Source organism: Oncorhynchus masou, chromosome 5, assembly GCF_036934945.1.
Source record: "Oncorhynchus masou masou isolate Uvic2021 chromosome 5, UVic_Omas_1.1, whole genome shotgun sequence".
Classification (NCBI taxonomy): Eukaryota; Metazoa; Chordata; class Actinopteri; order Salmoniformes; family Salmonidae; genus Oncorhynchus; species Oncorhynchus masou.
In genome coordinates this window covers 40,274,428-40,287,269 of record NC_088216.1, presented here as the reverse complement: position 1 = coordinate 40,287,269, position 12,842 = coordinate 40,274,428, and the positions used below count along the sequence as shown (strand labels likewise).

Sequence of the window (12,842 nt, the reverse complement as noted above, 5' to 3'; positions counted from 1 at the left end):
GGCAAAAAAGTATTTAGTCAGCCACCAATTGTGCAAGTTCTCCCACTTTAAAAGATGAGATGGGCCTGTATTTTTCATAGGTACACTATGACAGACAAAATGAGAATGAAAAATACAGAAAATCAAATTTTTTATGAATTTATTTGCAAATTATGGTGGAAAATAACCTTTTGTTATTGACCAAATACTTATCTAAATACTTTGTTATATACCCTTTGTTGGCAATGACAGAGGTCAAATATTTTCTGTAAGTCTTCACAAGGTTTTCAACAGACTGTTCCTGGTATTTTGGCCCATTCCTCCATGTAGATCTCCTCTAGAGCAGTGATGTTTTGGGGCTGTTGCTGGGCAACACGGACTTTCAACTCCCTCCAAAGATTTTCTATGGGGTTGAGATCTGGAGACCGGCTCGGCCATTCCAGGACCTTGAAATGCTTCTTACGAAGCCACTCCTTCGTTGCCCGGGCGGTGTGTTTGGGATCATTGTCATGCTGAAAGACCCAGCCACTTTTCATCGTCAATGCCCTTGCTGATGGAAGGAGGTTTTCACTTAAAATCTCACAATACATGGCCCCATTCATTCTTTCCTTCAGATGGATCAGTCGTCCTGCTCCCTTTACAGAAAAACAGCCCCAAAGCATGATATTTCCACCCCCATGCTTCACAGTAGGTATGGTGTTCTTTGGATGCAACTCAGCATTCTTTGTCCTCCAAACACGACGTGTTGAGTTTTTACCAAAATGTTCTATTTTGGTTTCATCTGACCATATGACATTCTCCCAATCTTCTTCTGGATCATCCAAATGCTCTCTAGCAAACTTCAGACGGGCCTGGACATGTACTGGCTTAAGCAGGGGGACACGTCTGGCACAGCAGGATTTGAGTCCCTGGCGGTGTAGTGTGTTACTGATGGCTTTGTTACTTTGGTCCCAGCTCTCTGCAGGTCATTCACTAGGTCCCCCCGTGTGGCTCTGGGATTTTTGCTCACCGTTCTTGTGATCATTTTGACCCCACAGGGTAAGATCTTGCGTGGAGCCCCAGATCGAGGGAGATTATCAGTGGTCTTGTATGTCTTCCATTTCCTAATAATTGCTCCCACAGTTGATTTCTTCAAACCAAGCTGCTTACCTATTGCAGATCCAGTCTTCCTAGCCTTTGGTCTTGGCCATAGTGGAGTTTGGAGTGTGACTGTTTGAAGTTGTGGACAGGTGTCTTTTATACTGATAACAAGTTCAAACATGTGCCATTAATACAGGTAACGAGTGGAGGACAAAGGAGCCTCTTAAAGAAGGTCTGTGAGAGCCAGAAATCTTGCTTGTTTGTAGGTGACAAATACTTATTTTCCCACCATAATTTGCAAATAAATTCATTAAAAATCCTACAATGTGATTTTCTGGATTTTTTTTCTCATTTTGTCTGTCATAGTTGAAGTGTACCTATGATGAAAATTACAGGCCTCTCTCATCTTTTTAAGTGGGAGAACTTGCACAATTGGTGGCTGACTAAATACTTTTTTGCCCCACTGTATATATCTGGTCAAAAGTTTTAGAACAACTACTCATTCAAGGGTTTTTCTTTATTTTTATTATTTCTTACATTGTGGAATAATCATGAAGACATCAAAACTATTAAATAACACATATGGAATTCTCTAGTAACAAAGTGTTAAACAAATCAAAATATATTTTATATTCTTCAAAATAGCCACCCTTTGCCTTGATGACAGCTTTGTACACTCTTGGAACCAGCTTCAACCACTACTCATGAGAGGGTCACCTGGAATGCATTTCAATTAACAGATGTGCCTTGTTAAGTTCATTTGTGGAATTTCTTTCCTTCTTAATGCGTTTGAGCCAATTGGGTTGTGTCAAGGTAGGGCTGGTATACAGAAGATAGGGCTATTTGGTAAAAGACCAAGTCCATATTATGCAGGAACAGCTCAAATAAGCAAAGATAAATGACTGTCAATCATTACTTTAAGACATAAAGGTCAGTCAATACAGAACATTAAGAACTTTTAAAGTTTCTTCAAGTGCAGTCACAAAAACCATCAAGCGCTATGATGAAACTGGCTCTCATGAGGACCACAACAGGAAAGGAAGACCCAGAGTTACCTCTGCTGCAGAGGAGAAGTTTATTAGAGTTACCTCAGAAATTTCAGCCTAAATAAATGCTTCATAGTTCAAGTAACAGACATCTCAATATCAAATATTCAGAGGAAACTGCGTGAATCAGACCTTCATGGTCAAATTGCTGCAAGAAACCACTACTAAAAAGGACACCAATAAGAAGTGACTTGCTTGGCCAAGAAACATGAGCAATGGACATTAGGCCGGTGAACATCTGTCCTTTGATCTGATGAGTCCAAATTTGAGATTTTTGGTTCCAACCGCCGTGTCTTTGTGAGACGCAGAGTAGGTGAACGGAGGATCTCCTCATGTGTGGTTCCCACCGTGAAGCATGGAGGAGGTGTGATGGTGACACCATCTGACATATTTTGAATTCAAGATACACTTAACCAGCATGGCTACCACAGCATTCTGTAGCGATACACCATCCCATCTGCTTTGCACTTAGAGGGACTATCATTTGTTTTTCACCAGGAAAATGACCCTAAACACACCTCCAGGCTGTATAAGGGCTATTTGACCAAGGGGGGTAATGGAGTGCTGCATCAGATAACCTGGACTCCACAATCACCAGACCTCAACCCAATTAAGATTGTTTGAGATGAGTTGGACCGCAGAGTAAAGGAAAAGCAGCAAACAAGTGCTCAGCATGTGGGAACTCTTTCAAGACTGTTGGCAAAGCATTCCGGGTAAAGCTGATTGAGAGAATGCAAAGAATATGCAAAGCTGTCATCAAGGCAAAGGGTGGCTATATATTTTTGATTTGTTTAACAATTTTTTGGTATCTACATTCCATGTGTTATTTCATAGTTGATGCCTTCACTATTATTGTACAATGTAGAAAATTGTCAAAATAAAGAAAAACCCTTGAATGAGTGTCAACTTTTGAATGGTACTATATAAATAAGTGCATGACAAGAGACTTATCTGGCAAACTAAAATTAGCAGGAAAGAGAAAGAAGAGAATTAAGGCCATGCGTACATTCTTTGGCAGATAGCTTACATTTTCCTTTGCCTATTACAAACAGGCCTGATCTGGCTGCTGAGACTGGACAGGGGGTGAGCTCAAAGAGACGTTTTCCACTGGGGTGGAGAAACACTGTCACTATAAAGCAGCAGGGGTCGAATGCCCCGGGGATATACTCAGGAAATCCTGTTATGTTATCAAGCAAGCCCAGAGGCCTGGGGGTATCCGAGCTACAAGGCAAACATGATGGGGAAGTGAGCAGCACATTTTCCACAGACAAAAGTGGGTGAAAATGCTATTTTTCACCCAGCAGCAATCAGAGAGAAGAGATTTGAAAACACAACATAATTTAGAGAGGGAGGTGGTGGTGTTTTTCAATCAAGCACAGTTGAAAAAAATACTAATAATATTTCAATTTCCAGGATGTAGCCTTAGTCCAAATGTGAAGGTGACCATTCAAAGTCCTTGGTTTTCTAAAAATAAGGGACTGGCAAAGCCTAGTCTATGAAAGGTGTGTTGGATGTATCATGTAGCCTATGTTTTTGAGGAAATAGGCAGAACAATGTCAGAAGATCTTGGAGCTAGAGAGGGAAGAAACTTGTACTTCTCAATTCTAATGAGTGGCAATGAAGTGGAGCTTGACATTAGTATACCCTCCCCATACCTACAGCAAAGAATCAAGTAGGCCTAGTTGGGGAACTACCCTAGAAATCCAACATTCCAACTTCACTTTCAACCGACAGCTCTAGCTAGCTTATTCCCCTTGAACGTAAAATGCGAGTTGGAATGTTGGATTTCTAGGGTAGTTCCCCCTAGATGGGCAAAGTCAAAAAAAGTCTTCACCCCATATGGCTTACACATGCATCTACATACACATCTGATTCAGCCATCCAAAAGAATCTGGGATGTTTTGAGCACAGTCTTGCCTACCTCTTTGTCGGTCTTGAGCAGGCTATCGGTGGACGGGGTGCCCAGGGTCACCCCCAGAGGTCTAACCACTGCATTGGCCACGTCACGCCCCACCACCGGAGGGTACGAGTGAAGGACACTCAGGTGGCCTAGGTCGCTCTGCACCACCAGATGCAGAGACCTCCATTCCGAATACATGGCAGTGGCTTTTGCTTCTACTGGGTCCAATTGTTACCTGTGTGTACAGAGGAGTGGAGTCAGCATATGCGTAAACAGAATAGACTCATAGAGCCAGCCTGAAGTAGACTTATTCAAGCAACAACAAATGCCCATTACATATAAGGTGGACCATAATGCTTGATATTCCCATAAGTTCATATTCAGTTTGACATTTTCATGTAGCTTCAAAAGGCAAAATGTGAGAAAAGGCACATTTGAAGTAAACCCACACTGTGAATGTGACATTGAACAGAGAGAGAGAGCCTTGTCGTGTTATCGCCAGAATTATCTAAAAGGAATGCTAATATTAACAAAAAGGGCTTCACTGAGAGTGCCAAATGTACATTGCAAGTGCCAAATAGTGGACTGGAGACAGATACTGTTCAGGTGTACAACCGTAAAAGGTCATCTTGAAAAGCATAGAAGACGTGCACAGCAACAACTTAGTGCACAGTTCTTTCTAGAGATAAGTTAGCTAGCTAGCTGAGCCTAACAACAAAATACAAGTAACATATTTGCTAGCCATCCAAGTTGACTAAAGATGTTTTGACTCAAGGTTAGGCAAAACCAAATTAATGCTGGGTAACGTTAAATAAAAAAGGCAACCCTAAACCCATTGACAACTGCATGATAAACAGACAACAGGCCCAGATTGCATGAGCAACAGACACTTGCTGTTTTGCTATACCAGCTACACTAAAAATAAATAAAAATGCAACAATTTCAGTAAAAAATTTCAGTCAAAATCAGTCAATTTAAATAAATTCATTAGGCCCTAATCTAAGATTTCACATGACTGGGCAGGGAGACAGCCCCCCCCCCCCCCCGCTTGCGGATGTGAGGCCGGTTGGACATACTGACAAATTCCCTAAAACGACATTGGCTTTTGGTAGAGAAATGAACATTCAATTCTCTGGCAACAGCTCTGTTGGTTATTCCTGCATTCAGCATGCCAATTGCGCAGTACCTCAAAATTAGAGACATCTGTGTCATTGGGTTGTGTGACAAAACTGCACATTTTAGAGTGCCCTTTTAATGTTGCCAGCACAAGGTACATCTGTGTACTGATCATGCTGTTTAATCAGTTTATTGATAGACCTTCCACCTGAGAGGTGTGGCATATCTTGGCAAAGGAGAAATGCTCACTAACAGGGATGTAAACAACTTTGTGCATCGTGAAATTATTCAGACCCCTTGACTTATTCCACATTTTGTTACGTTACAGCATTATTCTAAAACGGATTTTAAAAAATTCCTCCCCTCAATCTACACACAATACCCCATTATGGCAAAGTGAAAACAGGTTTACGAAATAAATGACTTAAATGTAAATGTAAATGTTATAAAAATGTTAAAAGACATAACTTATTTACATAGGTATTCAGACCCTTTGCTATGAGACTTGACCACAGGTGCATTCTGTTTCCATTGATCATCCTTGAGATGTTTCTACAAATGTATTCCAGTCCACCTGTGAAAATTTCAATTGACTGGACTTGATTTGAAAAAGGAACACACCTATGTATATAAGGTCCCATAGAGCATATAAGAGTAAACAATTGTAATCAGAAGATACTATTAACGTAAATATTGGCAGACACGAGAGGTATGTGGCAGGGTCTACAGTCAATCACAGACTACAAAAGGAAAACCAGCCCTGTCGCGGACCACGATGTCTTGCTCCCAGACAAACTAAAACAAGATATTTTCTTGCTTTGAATACAACACAGTGTCACTGACACGGCCTGCTACCAAAACCTGTGGGCTCTCCTTCACTGCAACCAATGTGAGTAAAACATTAAAATGTGTTAACCCTCGCAAGGCTGCCGGCCCAGACGGCATCCCCAGCCGCGTCCTCAGAGCATGCGCAGACCAGCTGGCTGGTGTGTTTACAGACACAGTCAATCAATCCTTATCCCGGTCTGCTGTTCCCACATGCTTCAAGAGGGCCACCATTGTTCCTGTTCCCAAGAAAGCGAAGGTAACTGAGCTAAATGACTATCGCCCTGTAGCACTCACTTCCGTCATCATGAAGTGCTTTGAGAGACTAGTCAAGGACCATATCACCTCCACCCTACCTGACACCCTAGACCCACTAACAATTTCCTTACCACCCCAATAGGTCCACCGATGACGCAATCGCAATTACACTGCCCTAAACCATCTAGACAAGAGGAATACCTATGTAAGAATGCTGTTCATCGAATACAGCTCAGCATTTAACACCATCGTACCCTCCAAACTCGTCATTAAGCTCAAGACCCTGGGTCTCGACCCCACCCTGTGCAACTGGGTCCTGGACTTCCTGATGGGCCGCCCCCAGGTGGTGAGTGTAGGAAACAACATCTCCACCCTGCTGATCCTCAACACTGGGGCCCCACAAGGGTGCGTTCTCAGCCCTCTCCTGTACTCCCTGTTCATCCATGACTGCGTGGCCATGCACGCCTCCAACTCAATCATCAAGTTTGCAGATGACACTACAGTGGTAGGCTTGATTACCAACAACAATGAGACGACCTACAGGGAGGAGGTGAGGGCCCTCGGAGTGTGGTGTCAGGAAAACAACCTCACACTCAATGTCAACAAAACAAAAGGAGATGATCGTGGACTTCAAGAAACAGCAGAGGGAGCAGCCCCCTATCCACATTGATGGGACAGTAGTGAAGAAGGTGGAATGTTTTAAGTTCCTCGGCGTACACATCACGGACAAACTGAAATGGTCCACCCACACAGACAGCGTGGTTGAGAAGGCGCTGCCTCAGGAGGCTGAATAAATTCGGCTTGTCACCAAAAACACTCACAAACTTTTAGACGCACAATCGAGAGCATCCTGTCGGGCTGTATCACCGCCTGGTACTGCAACTGCTCCGCCCACAACCGCAAGGCTCTCCAGAGAGTAGTGAGGTCAACAACGCATCACCGGGGGCAAACTACCTGCCCTCCACGACAACTACACCACCCGATGTCACAGGAAGGCCAAAAAGATCAAAGACAACAACCACCCGAGCCACTGCCTGTTCACCCCGCTATCAACCAGAAGGCGAGGTCAGTACAGGTGCATCAAAGCGGGGACCGAGAGACTGAAAAACAGCTTCTATCTCAAGACCATCACTGTTAAACAGCCATCACTGGGTCCCCCGTGTGGCGCAGTGGTCTTGGGGACTGCATCATAGCGCGACCAGGAGGTCCGTGGGCGACGCACAATTGGCCTAGCGTCGTCTGGGTTCGGGAGGGTTTGACTGGTACGGATATCGTTGTTTCATTGCACACCTGTGACTCCCGTGGCGGGCCGGGCGCAGTGCGAGCTAACCAAAGTAGCACGGTGTTTCCTCCGCTGGAGTCGCGCTGTGTTAAGAAGCAGTGCGGCTTGGTTGGGTTGTGTTTCGGGGGAACGCATGGCTTTCGACCTTCGTCTCTCCCGAGCCCGTACGGGAGTTGTAGCGATGAGACAAGATAGTAATTACTAACAATTGGATACCATGAAATTGGGGTGAAAAAGGGGCTAAATTATTTTTCTCTTTTTGAATAAATAAAAAACAGCCATCACTAACATTGAGTGGCTACTGACTCATCTCTGGCCACTTTAATAATGAACAAAATGATTAAATAAATGTATCACTAGCCACTTTAAACAATGCCACTTTATATCGTGTTTACATACCCTACAATACTCATCTCATATGTATATACTGTACTCTATACCATCTACTGCATCTTGCCTATGCCGTTCGGCCATTGCTCATTCATATTTTTTTATGTACATATTCTTATTCATTCCTTTCCACTTGTGTGTTTAAGGTAGTTGTTGTGAAATTGTTAGGTTAGATTACTTGTTAGATATTACTGCATGGTCAGAAATAGAAGCACAAGAATTTCACTACACTCGCATTAACATCTGCTAACCTTGTGTATGTGACAAATGTCATTTGATTTGAAGAATAAATGCAAATTAAATAATGCTGTCATTGAAAATTGTACACCCAATGTAGGCTACTGCCCATTTAAGACCTAGAAATCATTTGGTACCCCATGTTGTGATTCTCACCAATTATGTTTTTGTCCTCTCACACTATTCATACTCCACAATCTAATAAACAGTTTAGGAAGCTCTCTTAGCCTATAGGTGATCCTGTGTAACTCCGTTGGTAGACAATGGAGCTTGTCACACCAGGGTTATAGGTTCATTTCCCACAGGGATCAGTTCAAAACTGTATGCACTCACTACTGTAATTCGCTCTGGATTAGTCTGCTAAATTACGTATAGATTACATATTGCAAACAAATAATCAGAACTAAAAAAAACTCCACATGTTGACAATCGCTAATCAATATCCACAAACAGCAGACATTTTTTTTCTACGAACCAGCACATCATCTTCTGTCTTGTGGCACCATCTAGTGCAGGGTGCCCTGGCACTACACAGTTGATTTCAAATAATCAAAGCTTGATGATGAATTGGTTATTTGGAATCAGCTGTGTAGTGCGAGAGCAAAAACTAAAACGTGCACCCAGGGAGGGGGCCTAGGACCGAGTTTGGGAAAATCCTGGTCTGGTGTGTGGTGCGGGATTAATGACAAGCGAACCTGGGGGGCTTTCACAATGCCCAAAAAAGGGAACCGGACCGCGGAATTGAAGCGAACCGAACTCAGACCAACTTTCGGAATGGTCTCAGTTCGGTTCGCTTCGGGTACTCTTAAAGGGTCTGAGTTCCGTTGCAGTGTTCATACTGAACAAAACATTTAGATAACCGCACAGAGTTCACAAAATTTGTCTGAAATGAATAAAATGTGAAAACACCCTTAACCCGAACTAAGGGGAGGGACCTACCTGAATGTGTCTAATAGAAACTCGTTCTCTCTGTAAAACCCACATGTTTGGACTCATGATTAACGTTAGTTACACCCAAGTTAGCTAGCTGATGATATCTTCAACAGACGCGAGCTAGCTATGTCTTCAATGGTACCAATGCATTTGGACATTTAGCTAAGTAGCAAAATTAGCGTTATGGCAGGTAAATAACACAGTCGAAAATGAACATAATGCATGGCTAGCTATAGGCAAGTTACGCTGTCACAACCTGTACAACCAGCAAAGCGGGCTAGCAAGCAAGTTTCAGCCAGCGTTGTGTGAAGCAGTGTCTCACTGTTATTGAAGGCCGCACGGGCTAGCTGGAGCTAACGGTAGCGAGTTGGCTAAGCTCATGAAAACAATAACACAACAAATCAACCGCAGCTGGCTGTGTGTTGCTATTTACCTGTGTCGGAAAGAAATACTGTCATATCAACCGTCCGTTTCTCAGCAAACTGTACACTAACGAGGATATTACAGAACCATCTTTGAAGAAAATTCATATCCAATGACAAGCATACATTCGACGTCAATCGTCGAATCGTCATCCGGTTGACGGCTCGCCTCAGCAGCTTCTGGCAACTGAACATAGACATAGATAGATAGAGGAATCATCCTTGGATATAGAACATTTTAGCATGAAAATTGCCATTGCGGGCTTCAATCATTTTAAAGTAGTCAACTGGGTGGGGATTCCTATGAGTTGGGAGCAGAGATAGTCTCAATGGCACTGCCCGTGCTGTCACAGACGCTATAATGCCACAGATACAAAGATACGTCCTCTATCTATTTCTATGCAACTGAACCAGAGATAGAATAAAAAGCGAGACATTTCACTGGCTCCTTTTTTCTGGTTCATATAGACAGGTTATATGATTCCATGTGTTTTGACTCATGTCATGTCTATGCTAATATGGAAAATAAAAAATCCCTAGCTAGCTAACCAACAACGGTAACGATGTATTTGAGCGACAACAAGTGCTCATTGTACAAATGTATTTATGTTTTCAATAAACATTTGGAAAGAAAATATAGTTTACATGTTGTCAACAATCTAAGTCAACCCTGTATGTTTGAAGTACCCCTGACTGCAGTGGGCAGTTCGGTGCGGGGCTCAATGTGGGCGGAGTCACCAGTGTTTTATTTGTCCATCTGAGGTTTGACAGTCACACACTGAATACAAACACACACGTTCGTGCAAGGCCCACGTTGAATACAAACGTATTTCATTTTTGAAGATCGTAAGAAATATTATATGAAGTGGTACCAGCACACTTTTTGCTTTATGCTATATTTGAGACAAGCAGTGACCAACAGACTTGTTATGTATGTCATGTACTGTTAAAATTGTGTTGATAAATGTTATAACTTTGTAATTATATTAGTTCATGGAGTATAACACAGTTATTACCTATCATGATTTAAAATGCTGTTTACTCTCCTCATGAGAATGGAGACTTTTATTTTTTCATTTTTTTATTTCACCTTTATTTAACCAGGTAGGCTAGTTGAGAACAAGTTCTCATTTGCAACTGCGACCTGGCCAAGATAAAGCTTAGCAGTGTGAACAGACAACACAGAGTTACACATGGAGTAAACAATTAACAAGTCAATAACACAGTACAAAAAAAGGCGAGTCTATATACATTGTGTGCAAAAGGCATGAGGAGGTAGGCGAATAATTACAATTTTGCAGATTAGCACTGGAGTGATAAATGATCAGATGGTCATGTACAGGTAGAGATACTGGTGTGCAAAAGAGCAGAAAAGTAAATAAATAAAACAGTGTGGGGATGAGGTAGGTGAAAATGGGTGGGTTATTTACCAATAGACTATGTACAGCTGCAGCGATCGGTTAGCTGCTCAGATAGCACATGTTTGAAGTTGGTGAGGGAGATAAAAGTCTCCAACTTCAGGGATTTTTGCAATTCGTTCCAGTCACAGGCAGCAGAGTACTGGAACGAAAGGCGGCCAAATGAGGTGTTGGCTTTAGGGATGATCAGTGAGATACACCTGCTGGAGCGCGTGCTACGGATGGGTGTTGCCATCGTGACCAGTGAACTGAGATAAGGCGGAGCTTTACCTAGCATGGATTTGTAGATGACCTGGAGACGAATATGTAGCGAGGGCCAGCCGACTAGAGCATACAAGTCGCAGTGGTGGGTGGTATAAGGTGCTTTAGTGACAAAACGGATGGCACTGTGATAAACTGCATCCAGTTTGCTGAGTAGAGTGTTGGAGGCAATTTTGTAGATGACATCGCCGAAGTCGAGGATCGGTAGGATAGTCAGTTTTACTAGGGTAAGTTTGGCGGCGTGAGTGAAGGAGGCTTTGTTGCGGAATAGAAAGCCGACTCTAGATTTGATTTTCGATTGGAGATGTTTGATATGAGTCTGGAAGGAGAGTTTACAGTCTAGCCAGACACCTAGGTACTTATAGGTGTCCACATATTCAAGGTCGGAACCATCCAGGGTGGTGATGCTCGTCGGGCATGCGGGTGCAGGCAACGATCGGTTGAAAAGCATGCATTTGGTTTTACTAGCGTTTAAGAGCAGTTGGAGGCCACGGAAGGAGTGTTGTATGGCATTGAAGCTCGTTTGGAGGTTAGATAGCACAGTGTCCAAGGACGGGCCGGAAGTATATAGAATGGTGTCGTCTGCGTAGAGGTGGATCAGGGAATCGCCCAGAGCAAGAGCAACATCATTGATATATACAGAGAAAAGAGTCGGCCCGAGAATTGAACCCTGTGGCACCCCCATAGAGACTGCCAGAGGACCGGACAGCATGCCCTCCGATTTGACACACTGAACTCTGTCTGCAAAGTAATTGGTGAACCAGGCAAGGCAGTCATCCGAAAAACCGAGGCTACTGAGTCTGCCAATAAGAATATGGTGATTGACAGAGTCGAAAGCCTTGGCAAGGTCGATGAAGACGGCTGCACAGTACTGTCTTTTATTGATGACTATACCTTATAGACATACTGACAAGCTGAATGTGCTTTGTACATTAAGTGCTTCTGTTCTAGTTTTCAAGAGAAATATTTATTTTATCTTTATTTAACCAGGCAAGTCAGTTAAGAACAAATTCTTATTTTCAATGATGGCCTGGGAACACTGGGTTAACAGCCTGTTCAGGGGCAGAATGACAGCTTTGTATCTTGTCAGCTTGGGGGTTTGAACTCACAACCTTCTGGTTACTAGGCCAACACTCTAACCACTAGGCTACCCTGCCACCCCAAATATTACTGTGATGAAAATGCCAGACTGTCTGCATAATCAAATAACATTCAGCTTAGACACCCATGCCTACCCCACAAGACATGTGGGGTAAACACATCCTAAAAAACACAGCAAGAGCCATTTGCTTTCCAACCTGTGCTTTTCCTGTGATTGTATTTGAAGCATTGCAAAAGGCCTGTTTTGGATGCTGTTCAGACAACTGCAAATCAACATCAGCTGATTTTATAGCCTATTCGCTGTGCATTCCTGACTGTAGTCTGTACTTTGTGATTAGGCTACACTGTAGGATCTTAATTTGGTCACACTCTTGTTTCAAATTAGCATCTTGATTTACTATAGATGGATTCAGTGGAAACCCACAGTTCTCTCTCTCTCCATGTGGGGGCAGTCTGGCCATTTCAGACCAGGGCCTGCTATCAAAATCCTCCATGAATTTTATTAATAAATGTCCTATTGCTACTGTAGACCTAGGTCCTATTACTGCAAAATTCAAATGTACAAACATGTATCTGAAATGCATCCATACACAT

The 12,842-nt window shown here is 42.9% G+C and overlaps 1 protein-coding gene across 8 annotated transcripts in view; it reads right to left on the bottom strand.

Moving 5' to 3' along the window:
- The window catches only part of LOC135539574 (ral GTPase-activating protein subunit beta-like), an 82,440-nt gene extending 72,834 nt beyond the window's left edge, over positions 1 to 9,606 (bottom strand). For all 8 annotated transcript variants that reach the window (XR_010455645.1, XM_064965528.1, XM_064965529.1 and 5 more), the window contains exons 1-2: positions 9,480 to 9,606; positions 4,027 to 4,240 (exon numbers count right to left, since the gene is read on the bottom strand). Coding sequence is in view for 7 of the 8 variants with exons in the window: in XM_064965528.1 (XP_064821600.1) it covers positions 4,027 to 4,203 (177 nt within the window). In the remaining variant the exon portion in view is untranslated. The remainder of the gene's footprint in view (positions 1 to 4,026; positions 4,241 to 9,479) is intronic.
- Between the last annotated feature and the right edge of the window lie 3,236 nt (positions 9,607 to 12,842).